The 27,628-nt window shown below is 41.4% G+C and overlaps 1 protein-coding gene across 2 annotated transcripts in view; it reads left to right on the top strand.

The window, feature by feature from the left end:
* Positions 1–26,634, top strand: part of LOC139697275 (protein hairy-like) — a 163,482-nt gene extending 136,848 nt beyond the window's left edge. The window contains exons 2-3 of one of the 2 annotated variants that reach the window (XM_071595931.1): positions 19,444–19,554; positions 21,327–26,634. In XM_071595931.1, the coding sequence (XP_071452032.1) occupies positions 19,444–19,554; positions 21,327–22,799 (1,584 nt within the window). In that variant the 3' untranslated portion in view covers positions 22,800–26,634. The remainder of the gene's footprint in view (positions 1–19,443; positions 19,555–21,326) is intronic. The other variant, XM_071595932.1, reaches the window with a different exon arrangement.
* Positions 26,635–27,628: the final 994 nt, after the last annotated feature.

A 27,628-nucleotide genomic window follows, 5' to 3' on the forward strand; every position in this document is an offset into this window, starting at 1 on the left:
TACTGGCTCCGTGCAGACAAGTGCATTTTAACTATGTACTCCACTATAAAGTTTTTCAAGCGAAGAATAAAAGATCCCATCGTTTAAATTTCCCTCTTAATGCTTGTGTCTAGGATTCGTTGGTTTAGCCCCTCCTAAAAATTTTCAACGTACTTTATATAAATAACTTCTTTTTCCAGGAAAAATTATTGTCCTTAATTAAACTTTCCATTGCTACCTTTCATTTTTTATGCCAGTCAGGGAGGCATGTGGACTCTGAGGTGCGTTAAAATTGATATGAATTCATGAAGCCACTCTCAAAAATGAAGAAAATGATGCTGCCAGATATCATAGCTCAAATGATCGAAACGGTTCTACCGAAGCAGACGAGGGTAGATAAGAGTCCCGGGGAATGGGATATATAGATGGTATACATTATAAGGAAAATAAAAATGTAAAATATTAATGGAGAATCAGGACCACATCATTATGATATAAAGTGTTTCTCAATCAATCCAAGTTAGTAATATAAATAATAAATGATATAATTGTTAGTTTACGAATTGAATAATTATTGATGATGATTATTGATAGCTAAATTATTATTATATATGTATAAAAACATATATACGCAGACATATAGTTCCATTTATACTTTTACTAATTATATTTACAATTTCACATCGTGGAAAAAAGAAGCCAAGCCCGTGTTGAAAATTAGTTGCGTTCTTCAATTCATAAAATGGCATTAGGTAGATTATATTTCTACAACTATTACGGGGAAGAAATGTAGCTTTATCAATACTATTTTAACAAATACTTAATACTAGTAGAGCATCAGTGCAAATGGTTTGCAGATTGCTGCAAAATATTTTGCATTCTTCGTCATAGGGCCGAGTAAATTGTCTTCCTTTCCCACACGTCGTCTCCTTGGTTTTTCTTAAAACCCAGCACGAACTTACACTGGAACCGAAACCTCTCGCGTTTTCTTCCCCCCTCAAGTCCGTGACACTTCTAAATGCGCGTCAAAAAATTTCAAAGCATGGATGGTCATGCTAAATCATGTATGGGGGTGCACTAAAAGTTCGTGGATGATCAGAATTGTGTCAAAATGTAATGCGAAAGTTAAAGTTATTCTCCATTGCCAAGGCGCTTGTCTTCTATCTCTCACTTCCTATTTCTTTCTCCATACCTGCTCCCGTGCTCCATCTCTCCTCTTCCCTGCGCCGTTCAGACGTCGTACGGACGAGCGGCCGACGCCTCCTCTCCCGCTATCCTACAGTACCCGGCCGAGCCCTCCCCTTCTTCATCCCCCCACAGCACGCGGGTGCTCCCACGCCCCCCTCACACCCACACACTCCGCCCATTGGACCGTGCGTGTGCGGTGGGCAAAAGGACGATCGGCAAGCCGAGTTGCGAGGGTTGAGAGCTAGGGGCAGGTGAGAGAGAGGGGGGAGCTGGGGAGAGAAACGAAAGGGCTAGGCGATGCCCGAGTTTGAGCATCGAAGGGCGATGGACAGTGAATATCGTCTGTCGATGAATTGACTTTACGTCATGAATGGGTGACTTTGCATCTGACCTAAGTTATTATCTGTCTTGTTACTGACAGCTCATCTCTAATGCGTAGAGAAGTATATTACACTTACATGCCATGGGGTATGCACCTTTAGTTACATGATCTGCATTATTTGACACCTAAGAGTACAACTAAAAATGAAGAAAAAGTTAATTTTTGGTGTTGCATGCCTGATATTGAATCACCCCCTTCCACAAACCCTATCGGTGACTGGAAGGTTACCATTTAGTTGCTATTACTTATATGATTTTCACAAAGCACACCGAATGGGCAACTAAAAAATTACGACATATAGTTTGAACCCCTCCACCAATCTCATCATTCTTCTGTGAAAGTTTAAATAGCACTGGATGATATCACACGGACATATACGATATAATTGCCCTTCACGCTGTTTCCTTGCGAGAAAGAGAGGTAAATTGAAAGATTTAGGTAACTTCTGGAAACTTGTTCCCTTTTATTTATTTTTGCCATATTCTCCTATTTATCATACTTCTTTCGTCACTCTCAAATTTCAAAGACTTGATGTATTCTTGCCGTGAGAGTTTCTTCATCCACATTCCCCAAACATTGCTTTCACAATCTACCCCTTTATCTGTAACCACATACTCTTCTCCTCTTTCTCCGTTTGGTGATTCGACCCCTATCCATTCTGTCAGTAATACCGATCAGTTTAGCGCACTGCTTATTTAACTTGTTCATTACAGATGCATTTGATAATATCTCTATGCTGATGTGATCTATGCTCTTAACCCATGTGTAGCCTTTTAATGTTTTGGAGGTAGAATATCGCAATACTCAGCAATCCATATCGATTGAATATCGGTCATCGCAGTTCATACATTTATATATGCCCCAGATATTGGAGAGCCTGAGAAAGGGCTCTCCCCAAGTGATGTTGGGGGAAGTTTGGGGTTTTATAGAGGTAGAGATGGGGGAGAAGGGGTATCTTGAAATATTTCATCCGCAGGAAAAAAATTCCATCGGTAGGACGTTAGACAACAGTTGTGCCGTGTCAGTCATGACCAAACATAATTCAAGGAAAAATAAATTGGGTAAACAAATTCTGAAGTTGTTACTGCATAGTCGCGAAAATGAATAGCACGCCAGCAGCAAGGGGGACAGGAGTTAGATATATGGAACATCTCTTTGGAAAATTAATGAGAGGAACTTATTAAATGGAATCGCAACAATGTGTGGTCAACTAAGACGTTGCTCTTTTATATGTCTATCGGAATTACATAAGCTTCAAATGCTTTTCATTTTGATAAAAAGGGGACGTAGCATCCAGGGGTAAAGCGATGGACGATTGACCGTAGGGCCCGGGTTTTATTCCCCTCTTCACCCAAGCTGTGTGATTTTTTGGGCACCAGAATTTCCTGGGAAGCCACAGGCCGTACAGGGAAAGGAACTGGTTCCCTACCCTGATGTGTGAATTTCACATGCCATTGGGCTTGGCGCTGGGTGAACTCTGTCCTAGCCTATGAAATTGACCTTCGAATTGATAAATGTGTTTATGGCTTTGCTTGATAAATAAAGATAGTAGAGGATAGTCTTAGGGTTTAGCGCACTTATCAAATAAATTTATTTTTTATTCATGGACTCCTGTGAGCAGCCAGAGAGGAAAGAATTTCAGTTAGCGGCCACAAAATAGAAATCATTACAGCAGTAATGATTTCTACATTAGTTACGTAGAAAGGTACATTAGTTTCGTGTACTTAAATTATATTGGTCATTGTCAAAAGAAAAAGCAGCAATAGTTCACAAAACAAACGACCAAGTATTCATTGTGTCTATCACGCATTAAGCAAAAATATTGGGTGGTGTACTTCGGTATGGATTTGGAAACGAAGGGAGTTCGGCTTCTTGAAAAAAATATCTTGTGATCTGTTCGATTCCGCCCTCCCCAACGCTCTTGTGTTTGTTTTTCATTTATGTTCCTATCCCTTTTTCTTATATCTATATCCATGTGAATGAATATTTGTTCGCCATTTGGCTGGTGTTCGTGTGTGAATGTGTACGTGTGTGTATAATATATATATATATATATATATATATATATATATATATATATATATATATATATATATATATATATATATATATATATATATATATATATATATATATATATATTTATTTATTTATTTATATAGCCATCCAGAAACATGGTGTTGATCTTTGCGTGGTGTGTCCTTACGAACATTTCCTGTCGCTTTGTTGGTCAGGGGGCTGGCTGCATTGCGTGAGCCTAGCTGATGCCATGTGCCGGTGTCGCGTCTCTGCGTGCCCACTGTGTGAGCCGAGCGGTGGTGCCGCCATAAAACGGTGGTCCGTGAGAAGAGGTGACAGAGGGCGATCAGGTCGGGTGTGGGTGCAAACAGGATAGGCAGGGGCGGCGGAAAACGAGGATGGGAGGAGAGACAGGAGGAGGAGGGGAGTTGAATGATGGGCATGGTGCGTGCCGGATGCGGCGGCTTCCACCACCCAATCCCGCCTCACCCGCCCACCTCCCACCCCACCCCGCGTGAGCGGTGCGACCTCGGGACGCGGAGAGGGCCACGAAATAAAGAATGGAACGGGGTCGGCGGGGGAGGGTCGTACGGGGAGGGAGGGCGAGTGAGGAAGGGGTTTCTATGTGGGAGGGAGGAGCGATGGGCCGGAAGGGTCGTGAGGACGACCGGGGAGGGGGTTGTTGAAGAGGGTGGGGGAAGTGAATTCGCTTGGGTCGTGTGGGACGGATCGAGAGGCGGTCGCGAGGGTGAAAGGGCGGATTTGGGTGTACCTGGATTCGGACGGTGGGGGGGGGAGAGACGGCTGGGTAACGTTGGAGATGTGGGCGCACCAAAATCGAAAGAACCGACCCAATAAATTCGCTTCCAATCTGATCCGGCGAAAAAGAAAAATCCGCAGAAAAAAATACACCTACCTGCATTCTCCCTCACCTCCTCCCCCCGGGTTCGATCTTTGATGGATCGATTGGAATCGTGCAGGATGCCTCGTAATCGCGTGGCGTTCTGTTAACGTCCGGTGGTAGGTAAATGCAACGTTTAAGGGACATTTGTTGCCCATAGATATTTGAGGGACTCGTTTCCAATGTAGCGGAAATCAACGTTCAGCGAGTATTACGATTTGCATGGAACTTCATACTTTAATTAAAGACTTGGATCACACTGAAAGGGTTAGGAAATCACAACAAACCCTTGTTTTCACTTGAATCGGGTGCCCGTGAGATCACTGGCAATCACTGCGTCACCACTTTCTTCAGAGACTTTGTAACGTAACTTGTAGTTTGAGGCACGAATGTCTGTTTTCTTAAAATGCTTAAACCAGGTGTATGTGCTCATTTTATTGTCTCTGGTAAATATTTTTGATTCTTATTATAGACATCAAGTCCGATGCAAAAATAGTTATCATTAATATTTTCGGCCAATCATAAAGTAGTCTATATGACGTGATAGTCAGTTTTTTATCCCTTCCTCTTCCTCACACAACACAGAGCAGTCGTTCTTCTAGTTCCTCGATATCTGCAACGCGTACATAAGATGCAAAATGAATCACTCAGTGTTTGCATTTCCCGCATTCCCGCGTCTTCTTTTACGGCACTCTTCAGTTACAGTCCATCTCCATCAGCCATTTCTCTCTCTTTCTCACTCCCGCCGGCCAATAGCATGGGATGCCTGGGGATACCTCTCTAGCGGTCTGTGAAAGGGAATCCGGGAGGTAGGCAGAATGAAAGGTGGGTGAGAGGCTGTCGACTGTGGTGTTGATGACGCCGATGACTCTGATACCGGTGAGGTGAATGGGGGAATCGGAAAGTGGACGAGTGTGTGTGTGCATGTGTGTGTGGGAGTTCACTGTAACCAGTAATTAGTCTTTCTAAAGGCTCTCGAGTCATTTTGCCTGCGTATCTCGGGGGAGGGGGGTTTGGGGAAAATGGGGAGGGTAGATACGGAGCAAAGGCGCCCGAGTTCATTCTGGCTGAAAAATGGTGACGATGGGCTCCGCCTCGATCGTCGGCGGAGTGATTGTCCTCTCCGGAGTCAGTTTTCTGAACACGTCTGAATGGTGATTGTGCGAAACGCGAAAGGAAAAAAGTGCCACCTTTTTAAGATTTTTTAAGTTTAAAAACGTAAATCGTATCAACGTACTAATGGCGCTAATTACTGCCATGTGACTTAACCATTTGTTTATCTATTTCTCACCGTTTTGTTTCGATTTGGCAGAATAATGAGTATTATTGGGTCAATTGCCGATTAACTTGTGCTCCGATTTTGTTGATGTCGGTGAATGTAATATCGCATTTGTGTGTCGACATAGCGGTTGACTCAAAGGCTTCAAAGGTTACGTTTCCACGTCAAGTACCCTTGCCCACGCACTTGTGCGTATGCCTCCGGAGGATTTTGAACGAGTCCGCTCAAACCGTCGACATCCAGGCTCCGTTTGACCTTTCGAAGCGCGTCATTTCGTGCCCCCCAGATATAGAGGCGAGGCCCCTTCAAGTTTCGCGAGCGGCGAACGATTTCACACTGCCTCAAGGGGCTATACCCCGCCATGAGTCCCTTTAATTCGATGAATGCGCGATCAGAGTAAAGAGGTTAAGAAGAGGAGGGGTCATTCTTCAAAAACAGGGTTTTGTTATCTCGATGATGCAGAAGTAACCACGGGAGCAATATAACATTTGGACGGCACAATAGAACGACAAAATATATAGGCAAGAAGACACGAATAAGGACACTCACATTTCATATATACATATATATATATATATATATATATATAGTATATATATATATATATACATATACATATATATATAGTACATTACACAGTAACAAACAATATAGAAACACAAAAAAAGAAACACTCACACGTTATTTCTTGATAATTTCGATGGAATTCTACTCCGTCTTCATCGGAATATATATATATATATATATATATATATATATATATATATATATATATATATATATATATATATATATATATATAGACACACACATTCAAGCACGAAATCCCGCCATATGGCGATAAATATATATTCACATGGATAAAGATGTAAAGAAAAGGACCACATATACAGGACGAACACAGGATAGGTGGGGAAGGTGGAATCGAGCAAATCACAAGCGCAAAAATATTTCCTTGACCGGGACTTGACCACCGGATATGTCCACTTGCCGGGCGGATGCTCTAACTACTTGAGCTACCGAGGAAACGTAATTTACGATGAGATTTGCGGGTATTTTATCTTAACCAAGGGCCCCGATTCTTTGGCCAAGAGATGGCGTCAGGGGGCAGTTTCACCCATCAAAGGAGAAATACACGAAGCACAAGAGGAGGGATGGCAGGAGGAGGGGCCATCATACGACTTTTTTTTTGTTACCCCGACTGGAGAGAGAACTGAAAGGAAAGTATTGGGAGACCGTGGAAAACATCCAAAAGCATGTTACAACGTTCCTGAGAGGCATTCCCGTCGAGGAAATTCAGGGTGCCCTTCAGGCGTGGCAGACACGTTTATGCGTGTATTAATACCGGGGGAGAGTATTTTAAAGAATTTTAAGCATTTGTACAAGTACGATCAATAAATATATTTTTCCTGGAAAATGCGTGTTACTTTTACTTTTATAATGGGCACTGTGTGTGTATATATATATATATATATATATATATATATATATATATATATATATATATATATATATATAACGATTGTACGGAAAAACTCAATAATGGGCTGACACAATATAACACAAATAGAATATGTATATATATATATAATCAGAGTCATCACTTCTATATCTTCCAATGAAGACGGAGCAGAATTCCGTCGAAATGATCTAGAAATAACGTTTGAGTGATCTTTTTATGTGTGTCTATATTGTTTGTTGCTATATATGTAAGTATATATATATATATATATATATATATATATATATATATATATATATATATATATATATATATACAAAAGTTTAACGCTCGAAAGGATACCTTTTTTCGGGTGGTTATAGTGCGAAAATAAATCATCGCCTGGCAAAAACTACTTGCACCTATTAATTTGGAGCTCTTATTTCGGTCGTGAATTTAAAAAACGCGACCTCTTATATTTAGCTTTCGTGCCCGCTTGATTTCACTTGGTTGTTGTTTCCTTGGTGTACGCGTTGCTTTGGGTGAGGTATCATGAGGTGCGGGTAAGCGTGCCCCAAATGTCTGATTGCCTTCTCTTCACCACCACCTCATTCTCCTTGGCCCGTATCTCGTGGGTATCGTCTCGGGATTTCGTGGGCTGCTACAGCGGGGCGTGATTCCCGCCTTCATTCCGTGTCCGTTCGGATTCGATGCGCTCCTCGTCGAGGCTGTCCCCCTCTTAATATAAAACGTGCTTGTCGTCTGATCGCGAGACTAGCCACTAATCCTTCCGCTCCAGTTCCCACGATCCCCTCGTCGTCCCCGCCTAAGATGTCTATATCTCCCCGCGTGTGGTCCGTGATATTGCCATAAAAATCCTCTGGGAGGAGATTTACACGTTCGAAATATGTAAATGCATATCCAAACTATAACAGGCTATTGGGGAATGCCCGTTTTATGAAAACTGAAGGAGTAAACGTATTCATTCCCCTTCTTGAAGAATGAAGTTAGACCTAGGGAACTGACACTATACAAGGTAACAGCAGGTTCAAATTGTCCACCAAAAGAAAAAATTGCCAAAGCCAAAGAAAGTCTACGCTGTGTCTCGTTTGTGTTGTTAGCATCCACTATATGCTTTCAACATCTTAAGACTATTGAAATGTATCCAAATTCGTTTATTTGTGTTATCATTTTCCAATTAATCTTTACTTCCATTCTGTATGTATGCATAGAAGGGGGCCGTTTGCGTTATTCTCACGTTTGATCTGGGGCCACGTGTGCTGTAAGCTCTGGTATGTCTGCAGGACATTTTTTTTCAAAATAATGTAATATTTGTGTGTGAGTGTATATATATATATATATATATATATATATATATATATATATATATATATATATATATATATATATATATATATATATATATATATATATGTTTCTGATGACGTCAGTCGAAACGTCAAAACTACATATGTGAGTGTCCTTTCTTTGTGTTTCTATGTTTTAAAAATCTACAACTGTGTTTACATATATATATATATATATATATATATATATATATATATATATATATATATATATATATATATATATATATGTGTGTGTGTGTGTGTGTGTGTGTGTGTGTGTGTGTGTGTGTGTGTGTGTGTGTGTGTGTGTGTGTGTGTGTGTGTGTGTGTGTGTGTGTGTGTGTGTGCGTGCGCGCGGTACATCTTTCTGTTAACTAACCTTCTTTCTCCCTTAGAAATCTCTTGATTTTAAATATTTAAGATTTTTACTGTTGTCACTGGCAGGTGTTTCACTGAGTTTCTGCCAGTTATTATGTTTGGACATTTAGACTATTATTTTTTTATTTCCAATTTTATTATTTTTTTTATTTCCAATTAATCTTTACTTCCATTCTGTATGTATGCATAGAAGGGGGCCGTTTGCGTTATTCTCACGTTTGATCTGGGGCCACGTGCGCTGTAAGCTCTGGTATGTCTGCAGGACATTTTTTTTCAAAATAATGTAATATTTGTGTGTGAGTGTATATATATATATATATATATATATATATATATATATATATATATATGTTTCTGATGACGTCAGTCGAAACGTCAAAACTACATATGTGAGTGTCCTTTCTTTGTGTTTCTATGTTTTAAAAATCTACAACTGTGTTTACACATATATATATATATATATATATATATATATGTGTGTGTGTGTGTGTGTGTGTGTGTGTGCGTGCACGCGGTACATCTTTCTGTTAACTAACCTTCTTTCTCCCTTAGAAATCTCTTGATTTTAAATATTTAAGATTTTTACTGTTGTCACTGGCAGGTGTTTCACTGAGTTTCTGCCAGTTATTATGTTTGGACATTTAGACTATTATTTTTAATTCTAATATTATTTCTTTCTATTTGCTTTCTGTTCCTTTGATGATTTATTGGGAAAGAAAATTAATGAAAACTAAATAAGAAAGCGTATGGTGTGTTTAAGTTTTGTATTGCTATTAAGAGATTATTTCACAATTTAAATTTTTTTTTCCTCAAATTTTATTAGTGATAACCATTATTAATACTTATTTCATGATAAGTGTAAAAGAAAATGTAAATTGGCGTTTACTGAAACCGCAATGGATTCAGGATGAAGTCTTTATCAGGAGGGTTATATAATTTGTTTTGGGATGCATATAAATATATTTAAGATAGTTTTTTTCATATTTTCAATGCATTCAAAGATTAAAATGAGCCAAGTGAGCATCCCTCTTCTACTGTCGTGATTTCCCATGGAAATTGCAAGGATGCAAGACTGTCGGCATGCATCATGGAAAACGAAATGCAGACAAAAACTCCCCTATTCCCAGAACCACTACCCTTTCCTGATTTAGTCTTCGTCCGCTGGCGTAGTACAAAGGATGAAGAAGAGGAAGCGGATCGGAGTATGGGGTGGGGAGATGCATGATGAGAGTCTATCGGGCGGAAATAAAAACAAACCTTCGCCGCCATAAACAATAGTCATCACCTGCCGCTCATGCACGTCCGCGTCACGATCTCACGGTAGGAAGGAAGGGAGAGAGGGAGGGGTTAGGAGCAAACAAAAGCGAATCGGAGGAAAAGAGCGGGCAGGGAAAAAATACGAGAGGCGATGGGCGTGACAAGAGGTCGACGGTCCAAACCTTTCGGTGAAAACGATAAATAAATAAAAAAGAAGAATGGGGCGAGGGCATTGGTTGGGGGTGAATAAAGGAGGCGTTCGGCGTGCCATCGTGACGTGGCGTGCGAAGGCACAGTGTTCACGGTGGGCACGACTGCCCTCCCTATATTTACGTGTATGATCGCCAGGAGATCGGAGTTTGGTGGGAGGGGTACCTCAGAGCACAATCCCGACGCCACTTCCTTTCCCCCGCCGCTATTCCTCGCCACATAATAAACCTTTCCCCGCATAACTCCCCCCGACTCCTGCTCCTCCCATCGCCCGTCCACTTCCTCCCGACTACCACTCCTCCAACCCTCCACCTTCCTCCCCGGGTAAACCCCTGGGCGACCCTCGCAGTCTTGGGCGACACGCGGATCCGTCGGGAGTCACGCGAGAGACGGAGAAACGAACACGCGCGCACCCCAGATAATGGGCGGATGGGAGCGAGAGAGTAGGGGGTTGGGGTGGGTGGTTAAGGACGGCCATGGTGGTTAGGCGCGTAGGAGGGGGTAGGGGGAAGAGGGGTGGGAATGGGGTGTACGACCGCCTCTCCATCTAGCGGCGGCACGAGCTACTTCCTCTGGCGCGGGGGGACTTCGCCCCCTTAATGAACTCGGCCGCGCCTGAGTTCCGCCACGCCCTCCGTCGCCCCCCGTCGCCCTTTCTCCCCTCCCCTCCTCCTCTCTCCCTTGCCCACCCATCGGCTTTCGCCACCCCACTTCCTCCCACCCTCATGCCCCCCCTTCCACCCGTGAACTGCCTCATCCGCACACAACGTCGGCCGCCCTCCCCCGATGGCTGAGATACCGTGGGAGTCGATGTAACGGGGAGATTGATGGTTTGCTCGGGAAAGGGGCCAAAATGGACATTTTTTGTGTAACCTACACACATGCACACACACACACACAGATTGCCCTCACGGAGAAGAAAAAAACAGCGGGAACGTCGAACTCATCGGTGGGGCTTAAAGATACCCATAAAAGAGTTTTTCTTGAATATTTGGACGGTGTGAAAATATTCATAGATCCAGCAATTGCACGCTAGCGAACAGGTGGCTTGTGTCACTGTCGAAGAGAACTGGTTAGGTTAACGAAAGGTCGATATTCCCATGCATATTTGATTGATATCGAAGAGCTTGGCTTATTTTCTCTACGTAAACATTTTTATGAAGTACACCACTTACCTCGAATGTATCCTTGGAATAGTATTAATATTTTATTGGCTGACGAATTGATAATTTCTCTTTACTTTTAAATTGAATGAATTTAAGAGATTTTGTTTGAAATCCTTGCAAACAGGATATGTAAGTGCTAACCTAAAGGTAGTGCTAAAGTGATTACAACATTTTATGTAAATAAATTTGATAAAGAGTGAGTGATGTTTCCGTTTTCCATGATGATAGATATAAAATTGGAATAACAAGAATATCTATGGTAATGTGCCATAAAAATATTTGATCTAATGACTGTCGAAAAAGGTGCGCATGAGTTCGTTTGGATGAACTTCTAAAGAATTAATTGCTTGGCTACAATTTTTTCTGCGTAATTAATGGAGTGTTATACCCAGATTTTGCCAGTTTTTGGATGCGAGATCCTGTCGTTTTTACCCTCCCTTCTGAATACTCTAAAATATATTCAGCCCAGTTTCATCCTCCCACTTTCTTTGCATTCGTCGATATACCACAGAACTAACTGTGCGCAAGGAAAGAGGAAGACAATTCAACCCCATTTAGCGCGTCACGTAAATCCGAGGCTCGGCGGAGATTTTTCGAGCGAATTTTTCTCAAATTGAAAGAATTTTTATCCCTTCTCCTTCCTCCTGCCTCTCCTACCCGCGGCAATTTCGACGACCACCCCTTCTTCCCCAGCGTTCAATTTCCTCGCGCAAACAGATAACGGGTGAGTGACCGGACCCCAAGTTATCGGGGCACATTAATCGAGCTACGAAGTAAAGTCACACCGCCGATTTAGCGCCGGAGTTGGTAATTAAGCCGAGGTGGAGGGAGAAAAGGTAGAGGTGTAGGATTGGAAGGAGAGGGAGGATTGAGAGCACGGCGAGAGTGTGAGAGATGTGGAGAGGGCGATGGAGAAAGCGATCGGACGTAAATAAAAAAAGAGAGGGATGGAAACGCAGTCGATCGGTATCAGTATATAAAATAAAAATCGCCTGTTAATGTGAGCGCTCGCTCTCGCGCGCGGACCGATTTTGGAACGATTTCGTCCGAAAACGGAAAGGGATGTGAGGGGCAGGGGTATGAGAGAGAGAGAGGGAAAAAGGCGTGGGAAAGGAGCGAATGAGTAATTACTGCCACTGCCTTTCCAACCCCTTCTCCACCGAACTCCCCTCCGCACTTCCCCCCCCCCCGGCAACCCTCCCTCCCTCTCGCCCCGATTAATTTCTTCCACTTAACTACCTTCTTCCTTCCGATCTTTCCGCCCATTCCTTTCTTCCCGCATCCTCCCCATCCCCTTTGCCCTCCACACTTGAAATTCTCTCTCTCTCTCATTACTTTTTCAACCTTCCCACAGTAATTTCCCGGTCGTTATTCATCCTCAAAATATAACCTAAGACTTGCTCTCTCTGCGCAATATATATATATATATATATATATATATATATATATATATATATATATTCATTCACATTGAAATAGCTATGAGGAAAAGGGATGGGAACACATAAAAGATGAGCACAGGAGAGGTGGGGAAGGCGGAATCGAGCAGATCACAACTGTAAATATATTATCGGGACTTGAACTACTTGAACCATTTCCATGTGAATGAATATTTGTTCACCATATGGTGGGTTTTCGTGTTTGAATATATATGTATGTGTGTGTATATATATATATATATATATATATATATATATATAATATACACACACACACACACACACATCTGTACACCCGGGACCTCAAGCAGCATGTACCCTTTTCGAAGGACGAAAATGATTTTTATCAGTGGGAATGTCTTTTTAAAATAAAATAAAAACTTTAATTATCGCGTTGAAATGTTCACTAGCGATATCCTCGTGAACGTTCGGTAACGTATTTCACTTGGCATAGTGATAAGAGTATCGATGGGAAGTGATAGCAACCTGGGGAATGGTTTAGTTTTAATAATCGTGCTCACCGAGGTTTAAAAAAAATGTGCATGCGTATCATAAGTGGTGATAAGATAAATTTTCACGTTTTATCCGGAAAAAATCCGTTTGCTCGGAAAATCGGGATATATCTCCTCCTCCGTGAGTTTTTCAGCCATCCCGAATTCCGTAGTGATTGAATCTCGAATGCCTTTGTGGTACGAGTGTGGAAAATAAGAGCAATAAAAGCACTTAGGAAAAGAAATCTCCTCTTTTGCGATAGAATAATAACTTGTACAATAGAATTCCATTTACTGGACTATTTCAAATGTGAATCGCAAAATAATGTCAAAATGTGACCGCAGGTCACCTTGGTATTCAATATCAGTGAGTCTTAAACTTTTGGTCTTTGAATAAATCCAAATGAGGAGTAGGTATATTAATTTAGGGTTGGCACGATTAATTGCTTGCCATAACTGTAGACGACTTTGAGCGATTGACTATTCAGTGTGAGGGAATCGAGATGTATAACTCAACGGAGCCAGCGAGTAGATTTGGAGTAAGTGAAGAGTGAAATGCGATATGTCTCGCGCAGTAAAATAAAGCAAACACAACAACCGACACATAACACTGGAAAATGGACAGCTACACGTAGAGAAACCGATGAAATGGACAAAACCGAAGAAAATAAAAAATTTCACTTTAGTACACGTTACACCTGGTGCAATATTCTAAAGTCATATGTAAATTATAATGCTTTTCGACGTAATTAGAGCTGATTGCTCGTTGGTGTCCGCATTTCTCTCTGTCCCCATTAAATTTAAAAGTCTGCCGAAGAGGAAGTAACAGTAAAGTAGGAGGAGGGAAAGAGGGCATAATGGGAGGGAGAAAATGGAAGAGGGTGGGGGGGGGCAGTGATGGAGGGAGGACGGCGGAGAACTAAGCAATCGGAAATTAGGCCCCAGCCGCTCCAAATCCCGTGGGACGTTCGCGCGACTGCACAGCGCGTACAACGCCAGACGACGGGGAAGCAAAGAGAGGGGAGGAAGGAGAGTTGGGATTCCTGTGGGGGGGGGGGTAAAAATGGGATGGGATGGTGTGGCGGACCACTGGTTGGGCGCGGGTAGGGGAGCAAGTGAGACGGACATAGGGAGGGAGGGTGGTGTTCTCGTGTGCGGGCAATTGAGTCGGGGCGAACGAGCCGGGCTTAAAAGAGCGGTAACCATGCGCGAGAGGGAGGGAGGGTTGGGGAGAGGTTAGGGGGGCGGGTGTGAGTGGAAAGGAGAGAGAGAGAGAGAGGTGAGAGTTTTCCCGAGGGGTGTGGAACGGGGGCTCGGAAGAGGAGCGAGTGCTCTACAGGGGGGTTGGAGGAGATGGGTGTGGGTGGACTGGAGGGGAGGGAGGGGAGATGGAATTGGCAAGGATTGGAAGTGGACGGAAAATGTGGCACAGATGTGTCGGTAGGGGGGCTCTTTTCATCTCGGGTGTGCCATGATTGAACGGCGCGGGAAATGTGGGAGCTCCACGTCTGCGGGAGAGGACGCGGCGTCGGGAATCCCGATATGCATGTGTATGTGTTTATGTCTTTCTCTCTCACTCCCTCTGTGCTCGCCGAGCACACGTTTCGATGTGTGTGTGTGTGTACACGCGACTCTATGTGCGCCAGAGATGTAACTGTGCCCGCTCGCCCTTGAGCTCGGATTGTTCGGCGGTTCGTCCGTTTTCTCGTTGGCGGGGAGTGCGACGGGGATATCGAGACAGGGGGGACGGAGATCGGTCTCCGGATCTGGAAAAAGTTGTGCAGAAATGTAGAAATTGATTCGATCTCCGTGAAATTTGAAACGTGGGAGGGGGAAAAGTAAGGTTTCCTGCCTGACAGTTACGGATTGGAGTAGATTAATTATTTCTCTGGAAAATAAAATCATGGACACAAGGTGGAGATCCGAAGTGTCTAAAATATTGATAAAAACTAATATTTTTCCTGTAAGTATATTGTGCATTCTTGAAATTTCCGAATGTTATGTAATTATGGACCATAAAGTGATCGAAAGTGGATGATTACGTCGGAATTCCTATAAAATGGGATTTTCTTGCATACTTTAATGATTTAGCTATTGATGAGGTAATACAATTTAGGGCTCAGAAATACTATTAAATCTTTGCAACTTAGAAGTATATTTCATTAGACTTAAATATGAAAATTCCAATATAATCATACGCATACTGACCCAAGAATAATATCAGTATCTGAAAAATGAAATTTTATACTGTACTTTAGTAAAAAAATTTCTCTAAGATTTATGTTAAATTGGGTATATGCGTGTTGGTAATGGGTAGGTGAAATTTAAAATCTGAAAAAATATGAGAAATATAGATAAATTTCAGTGATGAAATTACGTAAGTATAAAGTGACAACTTCAGACCTCAGTTCCCTCCTTGCCTTCACTCTACAGATTCTTAATTGTTCTTTTGAATAATTTAGTTAGGATTATATGTAATCAGAATATCGGGAATGCGATTTTCTGAATTTTTTTACCTTCTTTGATGAATTCCACCTTTTATTCTATTATGGCTTAGGCAGCCACGCAGACAAACTCTTGTATTAGTCTTTGTTCCCGCCGAGCTAAATTTATTACTTACCTTATTACAAAATTAGGCGAGTAGCAATAGGAAATGAGCTAATGACGGAATAAGAGTTGTTGCTGCGACTTTCATTTTTATAATTCCTAGGGTTTACTAATGAATGAAATGTTTTAGTATTGATTTTTATTATTATTTAAAATAAAGAAATATTTTTGAAATTATAGATAAATCGAAAAATGGATACAAACCATCATTTCTACATGAATTGAAGAATGAACATCACAAAGTCTCTTGATGTTTAAACACAACTCAATCGTTTAGGCTTATAATTAAACTCATTCATGACATCATTGCAAACATGGTGAATGTTTATGGTTTAAAATAAGCATTATGTAGTTATGTATTTAAATGTAAAAAATTATTATGGAGGACAACGCCGCGCCAATATTCAATCTTCCTCCTACATAAATAAAGCAAGTTTCAGCAGATCTGAGAGTCGGAAATTTTGGATTTCGAACATCGGATAAATGAAAATTTCCGTCAATAACTAACCACATATTTTCGATGAAAATTGAGTGGTTTTGTTAATGGGAAGCTTCGTCTCAGAAGGTGGACCCGGAGAATCCTTACCGCAGGTGTTTAGGGAGAAACTGATTCATTGAAACATTCCCTTATGCTCCCGAAGCGAATAATTCGCGAGTTTTTATGGTGCACATTTTTCATTTCGCAGCATAAGGAGAGGGGAATGCATACCGACGGAGGCGAAAGGAGAGATATAGTGGGAGGAACCACAAAAATGTTTATGAATCGACGGAAGCAATTACAGAAACGAAGATTACTCGTTGAAATTGTTTGCGTGCGGTCGAAGCGGGGGCGTGCTTTAGAGAGAAGGGATGAGGAGAGGAGGGAAGCGGGAGAGAGAGAGAGAGAGGGATGGAAGGCCCAGGAGGAAAGTGGGAGAAGGAAGGGAGAGAGAGGCGGGAGAAGTCGGAGCGCCGCGGCTCCATTCCGCCCGACTGAGTCACATTCCTGAAAAACTCCGGCTCCTTTTTTTCGTTATTTTTTTAACCAACCTCGCCCCGTCCGTCCACCTCCCTCCCTCCGACCGAACCTCCTCCTCCCGTCCCCACCCTCTACCGGTCCCTTCATCATCACCCTCGCGCGCCACCCAGTGCGACCTTCGGCGGCGGCGGGAGCCATTTGATGTTACCCGCCCCACAGGATGGGAGAGAGAGGGGGACGTGGGAGGAATGAGACGGATGGTAAGAGAGAGAAGAGAGAGAGAGGAGAGAGCGCTCGCCGCGTTGGAGCGGTGGGATGTTGGGGAGGGTTGAGAGGGAGGGGGAAGGAGGAGAGATGGCGGGCTCGTTCCGGCGACGACGCCAGTTCCATCTCGTGCCCTCTACCCGCACCTCTCCCTCCCGCTTGGATGGCTGGAGCGGACCGCATTCAATTAAGGCGAGAGCCTTTACGGGAGCGTGACATTCAAGCCTCGGCCCCGGTCGCTAGGCTCGCACGTCAATTGGGTGCGCGTGTCGAGGGCGATGGGCATGGGAGTCCGCCCCCTTGTTCGGTCAGCGCGGGGGCTCTTCCCGACTCTTAATAATTCCCGTTCCCGAATAATTAAAGCGCACCGTCGTGGTGTCCAGAGATCCTGAATTCGTAAAAAAGAAAAACCAGGAATGGAAAAGAATCCGTAACAGGGCACGAAATAAAACCTAGAATCATGGTATATCTTTTTTGGTCGGAATAGGAACTAGTGGTCGATAGGCGAGAAAGCGTTTCCTGAGTAAAATAAAATTTATAACTTTGACCTGATTAATCGTCCAACTAGCGTTTCGTTGTTCAAGGTTTCCGCGGAAATAGGGAACGTGTTCCAGCACTATACAGTATTTGGTACCTCAATGGGCGAAAATAGTTGTTCAATAAACAACTGCTCTTTTAATCTCAACAACTTCAGTGTTTTTAAGAGTAGATAAACCTTTCGTATATATATATTTCCGAAAACAATATTAATTAACTATTTTGACTGCTCCGTTTTCCTCTGCAAATCTTCATTTAATTATTTATGACAAATAATATGCCGCTTGAAAAAGCTTTTGCTCTTTCTAAATAAGTAAATATTTCATGGTACACAATTAATGCAGCCAATAAACATTTATATGTATTCCTTCTAAACTTAACAGAGGAAATTTGTTCTTAAAAAATATTTGCCATTTCAGAATCTGGAAATCTGGAAAACATCCTTAATTAGCGAACTGTTATTGCTTACTAATCTGAGCCTACTTTCTGTCTTATAAATTGTACCAGAGTGAGCGTTCTACCCTTTCGCTAATACTTGGGTAAATTGTCACCGCTGATAAGATAATTAATAAGCTTAATAATGTGGGCAGTTTAACCGAGTGGCAGTTTTAAAAATCCGTTATGATCATCACATCATAGTAAAGATTGTTAATTGGGCTGTGTGTACACTGATTACTGTAATTTAATTCCAAATGAATAATATCTCTAATTGTTTACACAGTTAATTTTGCTCGTGAATTTCTTCATTTCGTATTCCTTTTCCTATTAATGCAATTAATTTCTTACTAAATCTACATATAGTATATGTGTATATAAATATACCTGTATACGTACATCATGTACATCATCTCATTATCATCATCTGTAATATATATATATATATATATATATATATATATATATATATATATATATATATATATATATGTAAACTAAATGTAAATTCATAATTTCAGAAGAATTCAATAGCGCAGAAGTTTTGTTCTAATATTAAGATAAGGTCTATTTTTCATGCAAATTTATTTCAGTCAATGATTAGCAAAGTAAAAAGGTTCATACTAGACTTGTTTTACCATGAACAGATCAAGTGTTAATGCCTCTTTGGAATTTTTAGCATTCATACGTTTTGTATATCAGTATTTCCTTAATACTGCGTATAACTAAAGATGAAATTTATTGTGTTTCAAACTCCATGATAGATAAGAACAGATAATGAAATCAGCGGGAGACAGATTATTATTCTAATCGTAAAATTTTTAATTGACATTTCAATTTATGCCATGCTATATTGAGGAATCTGGTAACAATATCGTCGTAAGTCGCGAGATAACGTTTTGTATTAATACATCTCTGATATTTAACTTGTTTTAGTCTCATGCAATATCATACATGCTACTGTATATGTAACCACCGTTAAATTTGACTTATGCTGTGCATTTGAGTTTAATGTTGACGTTAATTTTATTAAAAAGTTATTGTTAACTAAATCAAACTTTGTTTTAAACTGATAAATGGTATGCCATTTCTGATTGCCGATGTATTATTATTACCCCTCGAGTAAGCCATAATTAATCTGTTAATCTTCTTGTCTATTTCAGGCAAACAAGCCACTCATGGAGAAGAGAAGAAGGGCGAGGATAAACCAGTCGCTGGCAGTTCTCAAGACACTTATCCTAGACTCAGCGCGTCTTGAGGTGAGTGAGAACAAAGTGAGTCATTTTTTTACTCTCTATCAGTTAGAAAGGTGACTATGATCCGTGCATGGGTGATAGGTTTTTACCGCAAACTTGAACATTGTACGGGTAATCGGCCACACTATGTGAAAACCGAGCCTACGGAGAGGCATCTACATTTAATGAAACGTGATGTTATTGGGAGCATCTATTTATTAAAATCCAGCATAGAGCAAATTCGCGACTGGTTATTTTCATAATATTTAATATGTATGCTCTTTCCTGATTGAAATTTGGGATAGATATGTGTATTTTGGCATTAAATAAAAGCCTTTGGTTTATTTTTCAGAAGAAAATTCGAGCCCTTTAGCAAGTATAACTCAAAACATCACCTTTTTAGAGGGCAAATATCTAATGAAATTTTATTGTTAGGTACAAAGCCCAAGTCTAGTAGCAAAAAAGCGGATTCTTATCGCTAGTTATTAATTAATGGTGAACATTATCTCGAAATCATAGAATATCAATATTTCTGTTTTCGAACGAATCTGTAACGTATATTGCCGATCTTTTCCAGGTCAAAATAAATAAATGTGTGATATGATGGCACTGTATATTTTGTCTTCATTATAACCGCTATTAGCTCTTTACCTTGCCTCTACTCTGGACTTCCACTCTTACTTGCCTGGACTCTAAATTGCACGGAAATCACGAACTTTTCATTATGTCTGAAGGCATTAATCGTTGATGAAGGTTTCAGAAAATTTCTTCTAGGTTTCCGTTACTAACTATCCTATTAAAATGTTAGGACCCCAATTATTATGTACACTTTAATTTCCTTACCTTTCTTTTAGGAGCCACCCTAGAAAAAAATTATTGATTAAATCAAACCCATTTAATGACAGTTATTCTGTCATACAACTCGCCCCCTTCACATGTTATGTATTTTTAGCTCGCTCTTAGCAAAATAAGGAGCTATGAAATATTTTAGTAGCTTTTCTGTTTTCAGTCTACAGTTTTTCGTTCCGCCAGTTTATACTTTTTGACAGGCGCGAGAGATTCCTGGAATGGCTTTCCTTGCTATAAGTAATTTACCTTGTTGCACTACTTATGCGATTTTCATCCTCAGTATTTATCTATTTCCACACCGATACTCTCTTATGCACTAAATATAAGGCAGGATTTGGATTTGTCTTTTATTTAGTGGAAGGATCTGGTGCGAGATCAGGAAGAATAATTACCTCCTTACTTGGGACCGAGTAATGATTAATATTAATTTTAGAAAATGGTAAAGGTATTCGATTTTAAGGAAAATATTTATTTCTCTGCCAGGTATAAAATATTAGCCAGATACAGGTGGATTTAATATATGTATAGTAAAGGCATATGACTGGCATTGTGTTTCAATTACAAGTTCTCTTGTAAAATATATCCGTAAAGTTCCAATCCAATTAGATATATTTTTATTAATTCGTCTAATTTTTTCCACGAAGCACTCAAATTGCGATTCGGCCATCATCACTTGAGAAACTTCAGTAAAGAATTAGCACATGTAGGAAATGAAAATAAAAATTAATCATTTGTCACCCGACACGCATCGTACTATTTTAAATCTTTACTTTGAAATGTGATAGATGGTTGCGTATTTCGGTTACACAAAGCTGATTCGTCAAGAGCATTGAGTCGGTCATGGAAAAAATATAATTTAGTAATGCATTAGAAGATTAAATTAAAGGCTTATATACTCGAGTAGTTTTCAGAGGAGGATAGAAAGAGCAGTGCATTAATTCAGAGTACTTTATTCTTTGCAGAACACCAAGCACTCGAAATTGGAGAAGGCAGACATCCTAGAGCTAACGGTCCGTCACCTCCAGAGGCAGCGCTCCCTGGGGCCCATCGCCCCCGTTTCTTCCGATGCACCACCATCCTCGCCCCCGACCGGGGCACCTGCCCCAGAGCAGCATGAATCCCCAGTAGCCGCCGCCCAACTCCTAGCCAGGTACCGGGCCGGATTCTCCGAGTGCGCCCGGGAGGTTGCCCGCTTCCTCGACTCCTTCTGCGTCCAGCGGCCGACGAGACCCCGGCCCAGACCCCGTCGCTGCCCAGCCAGAAGGGGTGGTAAGGTTGGCGAGGGCAGCTCCCCAGAGGATGACGAAGGCGAGGAAGACCCGTCCGCCGAGGTGGATATGAGGGGCGGCCAGGACGCCTACTACCAGCTCTCCTCTCTCAAGCATCGCCTCCTCGGGCACCTCAATGCCTGCGTGGCGGACCTTGACACGGCGCGGGGCATGCCGGCTCCGCCGCCCCAGAAGCAGCCGCCGAACCCAGCGACAGCGCGGCCCGTGCCCACCCGGGATCTAAATCGGAGGATAGGGCCTGGGTTCCCTGGTGATGAGAACAACAACAAGGCCACGGCGGAGATGATGATGGCCCTGATGATGAGCGGGGCCAGGCCGCCGCCGAATTTCTCCGGAACCTCCCCGCCAGCCTGCACACCTTCGTCGACCTCATCGTCCCTCTCCCCCGCGCCCTCGCCGTACTCCTCCAGCCCTAGCCCAATACCTGGTGGGGCTGGACAGGGACCTCTGCTGCCCCCGGCCGCCGCCGCCGCCGCGGCTGCCGCCTCCTCCCTGATGTCCGTCCTGCAGCTCATTCCGTCGCGGCTTCCAGACGGGCAGGTCGTGTTCCTTCTCCCGAGCCACTATGTACACCTGGCTGCAGCCGCGGCGGGCGGCAGGGCCGGTGCGGGGGAGGGTTCATCCGCCTCGTCTCCGCCCCTGGTCGGCGCCGGGGCTCTGCCTACGCCCTGCTCCTCAGCCGCCGTCAGTCCGGACGGCTCCTGGGCCGAGGCCGGTGTCAGGGTGAAGGAGGAGGCGATGGAGGAGGACGAGGAGGAGGCGGGAGGCAGAGGGAGTGGTGCGGTAGTATCGAGGGGCCCTGGAGACGAACAGCAATTCGACGAGGAGCCCCTGGACTGCTCGCGAAAGAAGGTCAAGGAGGAGAGGGTGGATGTGGAGGAGGATGGGGAGAGGATGGAGGCAGTGGAAGGGGTCGTCGTCGGGGTGGAAGGCGAGCCCGGGGTGGAGGTCGGGGTTTCCGGGAAGGTCTGCTCGGAGTACCCCTCCGGCTCGGAGGTGGTTCGGGAAGACTTGGTCGCGGCAGTTCACCAAGGCGTGCCCGCCGAAAGGGTTGAGGGTCGTCTCCCCGAGGATGATGAGGACTTGGTGGAAGGTGTCGCAGATCCATCGACGGACAAAGATGGCTGCGTTTGGAGGCCTTGGTGAAGGCGTGGGCCCACGGTGGAGGGCACGTGGGTAAATTCGACTCGTTGTTAGGGCCCTGCAGAAACCCCCCCAGTTCGGCTTCGCAACGCCACCGGGACTGACACGCAGACACACATACACGGGGGCGTTGCCGAAGCTCTCGAATTTTCCGCCGCCAATGGGGCTAAACCGTGGGTATCTCCACATGGAACCAGAGTGTTTCATTCCAACTGATTACGGTGTGGAACTTTTCCCCCACTCTCGCAGCGGTTGGTTTGACGGGACTTTATGTGTCTATGACCGCGGAATACACTCAGTCCTTCCAGTGAGAGTAAAGAGGAGATATAAATACGCTCCCGCAGACTTCGCCGTTGGGCTATCAATTCGGGAGACTGCGGTTTTAAGCTGCTGCAAGATGAAAGTGAACGCAACGTGTTGTTTTGATTACAACGAACCTTTATTTTGTTCACCCGTGCTAAAGTTCCATTGTAGCACGATTGCAGAGATTGTGATTTTTGTTCTTTTTTGACTAGGTACAAAAAAAGCGACGGACGGGGCATTAAAAATGAATTTTTCCGCCATGTGATTCATCCTGTTTTATTTTTCAATGACAGAACGTTTTGCGTAAACACTAAAAACTTTCAAAGCCTGGCTGGGATTTTTTCTTTTTGTATTTTCACAGACTTAATGGTTCAATGGGAGCGGTTTTTTTTAGGTGTTACGTGAGTGACCGAGTTGCGGAGATACAGTTTACGGATGGATAGCATCCGAATATGTGATTGCCTGATTTTGGTTTCTTGTGCGTGCGTGCGTGTCTGAGTGCGTGTGTGAGCTTGCAGTGTGAGTGAAAGGGAGAATGAATGCTGAGATGGAAATGTGCCGTGGCAACCAAGATGAGCCCAACAATGCAATACAAAGCTATTTTTAATGTCCTTACAGTTATTATGTAAATATGTAATTGAAATAATGAAATGCATTCACATTTCTGAACTTTAAAAAAAATGTTTTACGGCATTTTTAAGATACCATTACAAAATATTGGTTGTTAAATGTTTTATGAACATTTATTCGAATGGTGTAATTTTTTTAAACATTTCATGAGCGTAAAAAGAATAAAAAAACAATGAATTACATACTTTTCCGTGAAAGGCTGCATAAGAAATTCTAGTCAAAATATTCCTTTGATCACACCTATTGTTATAGTTAGCGGTGTGACTCCGGAGTCCGATATTCGAGAAAATCATTTATACAATACTTAGGTGGGATTATGAATGGAATGTCGTTTATATTTAGCATAAAATGTCGATAAAGAAAGTCAAATAAAAAATAAATGTGTATTTTAAATTTTAGACCTTCTATTTCTAAGCACAGTGAAATAAATCTTTTTTCCCAAATTGTTCAATGGTAAAAATCGCCGAAGTTCGTGGCTGGAGTGAAGTTCGCTGTAAAATGTTTTTTTCTCTTCTCCATCGGAAATGTGAATACACTAAAAAATTGGGACTTCCTGTTCAATTTTTTCAATGAAGTCTCTCTTGCTTCTATTTTCGTTGCCTTGTGTTTTCAAGATTATTGTTGAGGTAATAAGTCGCCACAACAGCCAGTAAATAGATTCACCGTTTTAATGTGTATATATGTAATTCGATATATATTCGCGGTTCGATGGACGCCACAGTCACTTAGTACGATTGAATTTCTAAACACCACAGACTAAAAATCAATGTCGTCTCTACTTAGGAAAGTCGTTTACGTAGTGCTAAATCGTAAAAGGTTTCAAGTTATTCGTAAACTCATCAAGTAACCACAATGTTGAGTGTCAAGCTGGAGAAAAATTAGTGAGAGGGATCAGAGAGATGCCTCCTTGAAGTAATTGTTGTTGGGATGTCTTTATTAATCAAAGATAAATCTCAGTATTCGGGAAAATTGTTATTAACAAAAATTACTTTGATAGCTTAATAAGAGAGAGAGAGAGAGAGAGTAATGGAGAATATAATTAATTAGTACACGGCAAAACTTCGGTGATCCCAAAATTGTTGCAAAAATTCAATTGCATGACCCTAAACTGGGTTAAAATTGTTCAACCGGCCGCTGATACTAGTATTCCCAAATTATATATCTGTTTCAGGATGTTTTTTTTATATTTTCAACTCTTATCCCTTCATCTTCGAGTCCGAGTGATGGTCCATGGTACATTTGTTTAATTTTACATTTATTAATGATATCTTTTTAAAGAAGACAATATTTTCATTTTTTGACTGATGGAATATTTAACAGAAAGTGGTAATCAGTGTTGCCATTGACGAGGAGCTCTCATACTGCGGCTAGGTTAAAAGAATCTCCTGCAATATTCTACAAATCGAAAATTTCTTGTATTAATTATATTTTCTTAGTAATAAGTTTTCTCCTGCACTGTTGATATAATCAATTTCAGTATGATGTTTCATGGTCGCCATTATTCTTTGGGGACAGTTCATTGTTTTCTAGTTCTAGGGTCCGTTTACGAAACCGTAATTGATACGCACATTACGCACATAATTCTAGTCACTCTGAAAAATGAATATTCCTGTTTCGTTGCGTCATGACCTAATTTTTCCATTCAGTTTTAATATTTATCGTTATTTTTAAAGTTATATCTAAGAATCATTCTCTTTTCCAGCTCTGTATGCCGTCCTGAGAAAGTTCATTGTTAAAGTGCTAAATACGGAAATATTTCCTAAACAGTTTGATGATTTCCATATCTATTTCCAATTATTTCTGTCTCCCTCACATCAGGCAACACTGATAAAACTTAGGGCCTTATTAAATTGATTGATATCAGCTGCCAGTTTTTATTTAGACTGTAATAGATTAAAACACTTGAAAGATAAATTAAGGATTCATGGAAAGTGGTTTCCACATGAATCATTTAAATATATTTATGAAATTTTCATACATCATCACACGAAGTTTTAACCGTATCTCGGTGTCAAAATGTTTACAACTATCTTCTTAGAGCGTAAAAAATTCGGCGTCGTCCACAAAATCGCTATTGAAGAGTAGAAGATAGGACCTCGATTGAAATCTTTTTGTCGGGATCTTGAAATTAAATTTACTATGCAATTTACCTTCAAAATTAGTATTTTTGTATTCACAGCCGGGAATTTTGTAACATACCTCGGACGTCTTGATTGGCGAGAAAAATAAATCAATGTTTTGAAAATATCTGGATCTTGAAAATAAGTGTTTCGATTGAAAAAGAACTAGAGGTGCCGATTGTGAAAAAACACCAATCGCATTTTCCTTTCCACGGTGAAATGAACGCCTCAATGTTATTTTATCCTCTTGTCCCCGCCACGGGTAGAATGGTAATGGATATCCGAAAGCCTTCTCGTGATTGATAAAACAGTGAAATTAAAGGAAATGTGGAGATCTTCCAGGTCACAATGGCCTTGATTGCTACCTTTCCAGAGCAGTGTCCGAGTCGTCTCACCTTTAAATCCCTCCAAAAAACTGTTCTCACCTTCAATTTTAAGCACCACCGTCAAAAAAAGATTTAATAGGTAATAACCACTCTGTGTGACTACATAAAAAATATAATTCCGTCTGTGGCTGTCTCGCGTTGGTTATCTCTCGCTTAGGACCGCGTCATTTTGACCAGAGACTCAGCGGTCCCATGATGGATGTTCTACTTTAAAGCTAGGAGTTGAATCGAAGGTGACATTTTCTGTGTTGTAAACCTGTTCTGTATATAGTCCTAAAAAGGAAAGCATTGAGTCTTAGCGTGGTTGTGTTTCCGCGCGATTCCTAGGCTTATGTTGTTATGTTGAGCAGCGATTCCATGCATGTACTGTGAATATTTTACCAAGGTGTAACAGTGATAATAAACACATTGTATTTTCATAGCGGTATTGAAAGATTTAATTGATTTTACCCAATCCAGAATTTTTTAATGCCGTTGATCGGAATTTGGATATGTTGGAAGGAATTTAAAAATATGTCGTTTTCATTGTTGTTTCATGAATTAATTGATTAGCATTCAATACTTATTCGATCAAGAGTGATCAAATCCAGTTAATATGGTATAGGAGTGAAAATCTCTAGCCTGTTGACTTTTACCTTTATATTAATTACCAAAGTATCACGCAAAGATTGCATCATTTGTTTCCTCCTGAAGTATTTTATTTCAAAATATTCTCTTTGCTATAGCCGATTCTCGTTGAGGAAAAATGACTAAAATATGTAATACAATTCCTAAAATAGATAAAATATGAAACATTCGCAATATGGTTCGTTATGCTTTGTCATATCATGATGGGTCTGAATGATTGTGGGGACTCTGTCGATTACATTTTTCGCAAGAAAATATCTTAAAAATGGTTAATATTATAATGATAGTCTTACTTAATTATTTATTGCTGCCTGCTTATTATCTATGTCAATGTGCCAAAATTTCAAAGTTATTTCTAATCGAAATCCCTGGAAATAGCCCACAAGAGAGACGAGATGCATAGACTGGTTAAAATAGCTTTTATTGATTATCAAAATTCTTAATTTTTTTTATTTATACCCTCTTGGTTGTTTTATTTCATATTTTTCTATTTTGAATAGAAAACCCAAAATAACTGTTGTCACAACCATGGAGTTGTTTCCAAATATCTCTAATTATATAACTTGAAAACAACTACAACTTCGAGGAAAGTTCAACTAGGAAGATCAAGGTTACAAGTTTGAAAAATATCATTTCTTTATAATTCTCAATTAGTTAGTTTGAAAATTGAGGAAATAATATTCTTTATGTGGAAAAAGAATGAATGCTATGATAAAAAAATGTGTTAATATTATGCCAAGCTCTAATAATAATTATGCGAGACTCA

This window comes from Hetaerina americana, unplaced genomic scaffold (genome assembly GCF_022747635.1).
Source record: "Hetaerina americana unplaced genomic scaffold, ioHetAmer1.1.p SCAF_71, whole genome shotgun sequence".
Taxonomy (NCBI): Eukaryota; Metazoa; Arthropoda; class Insecta; order Odonata; family Calopterygidae; genus Hetaerina; species Hetaerina americana.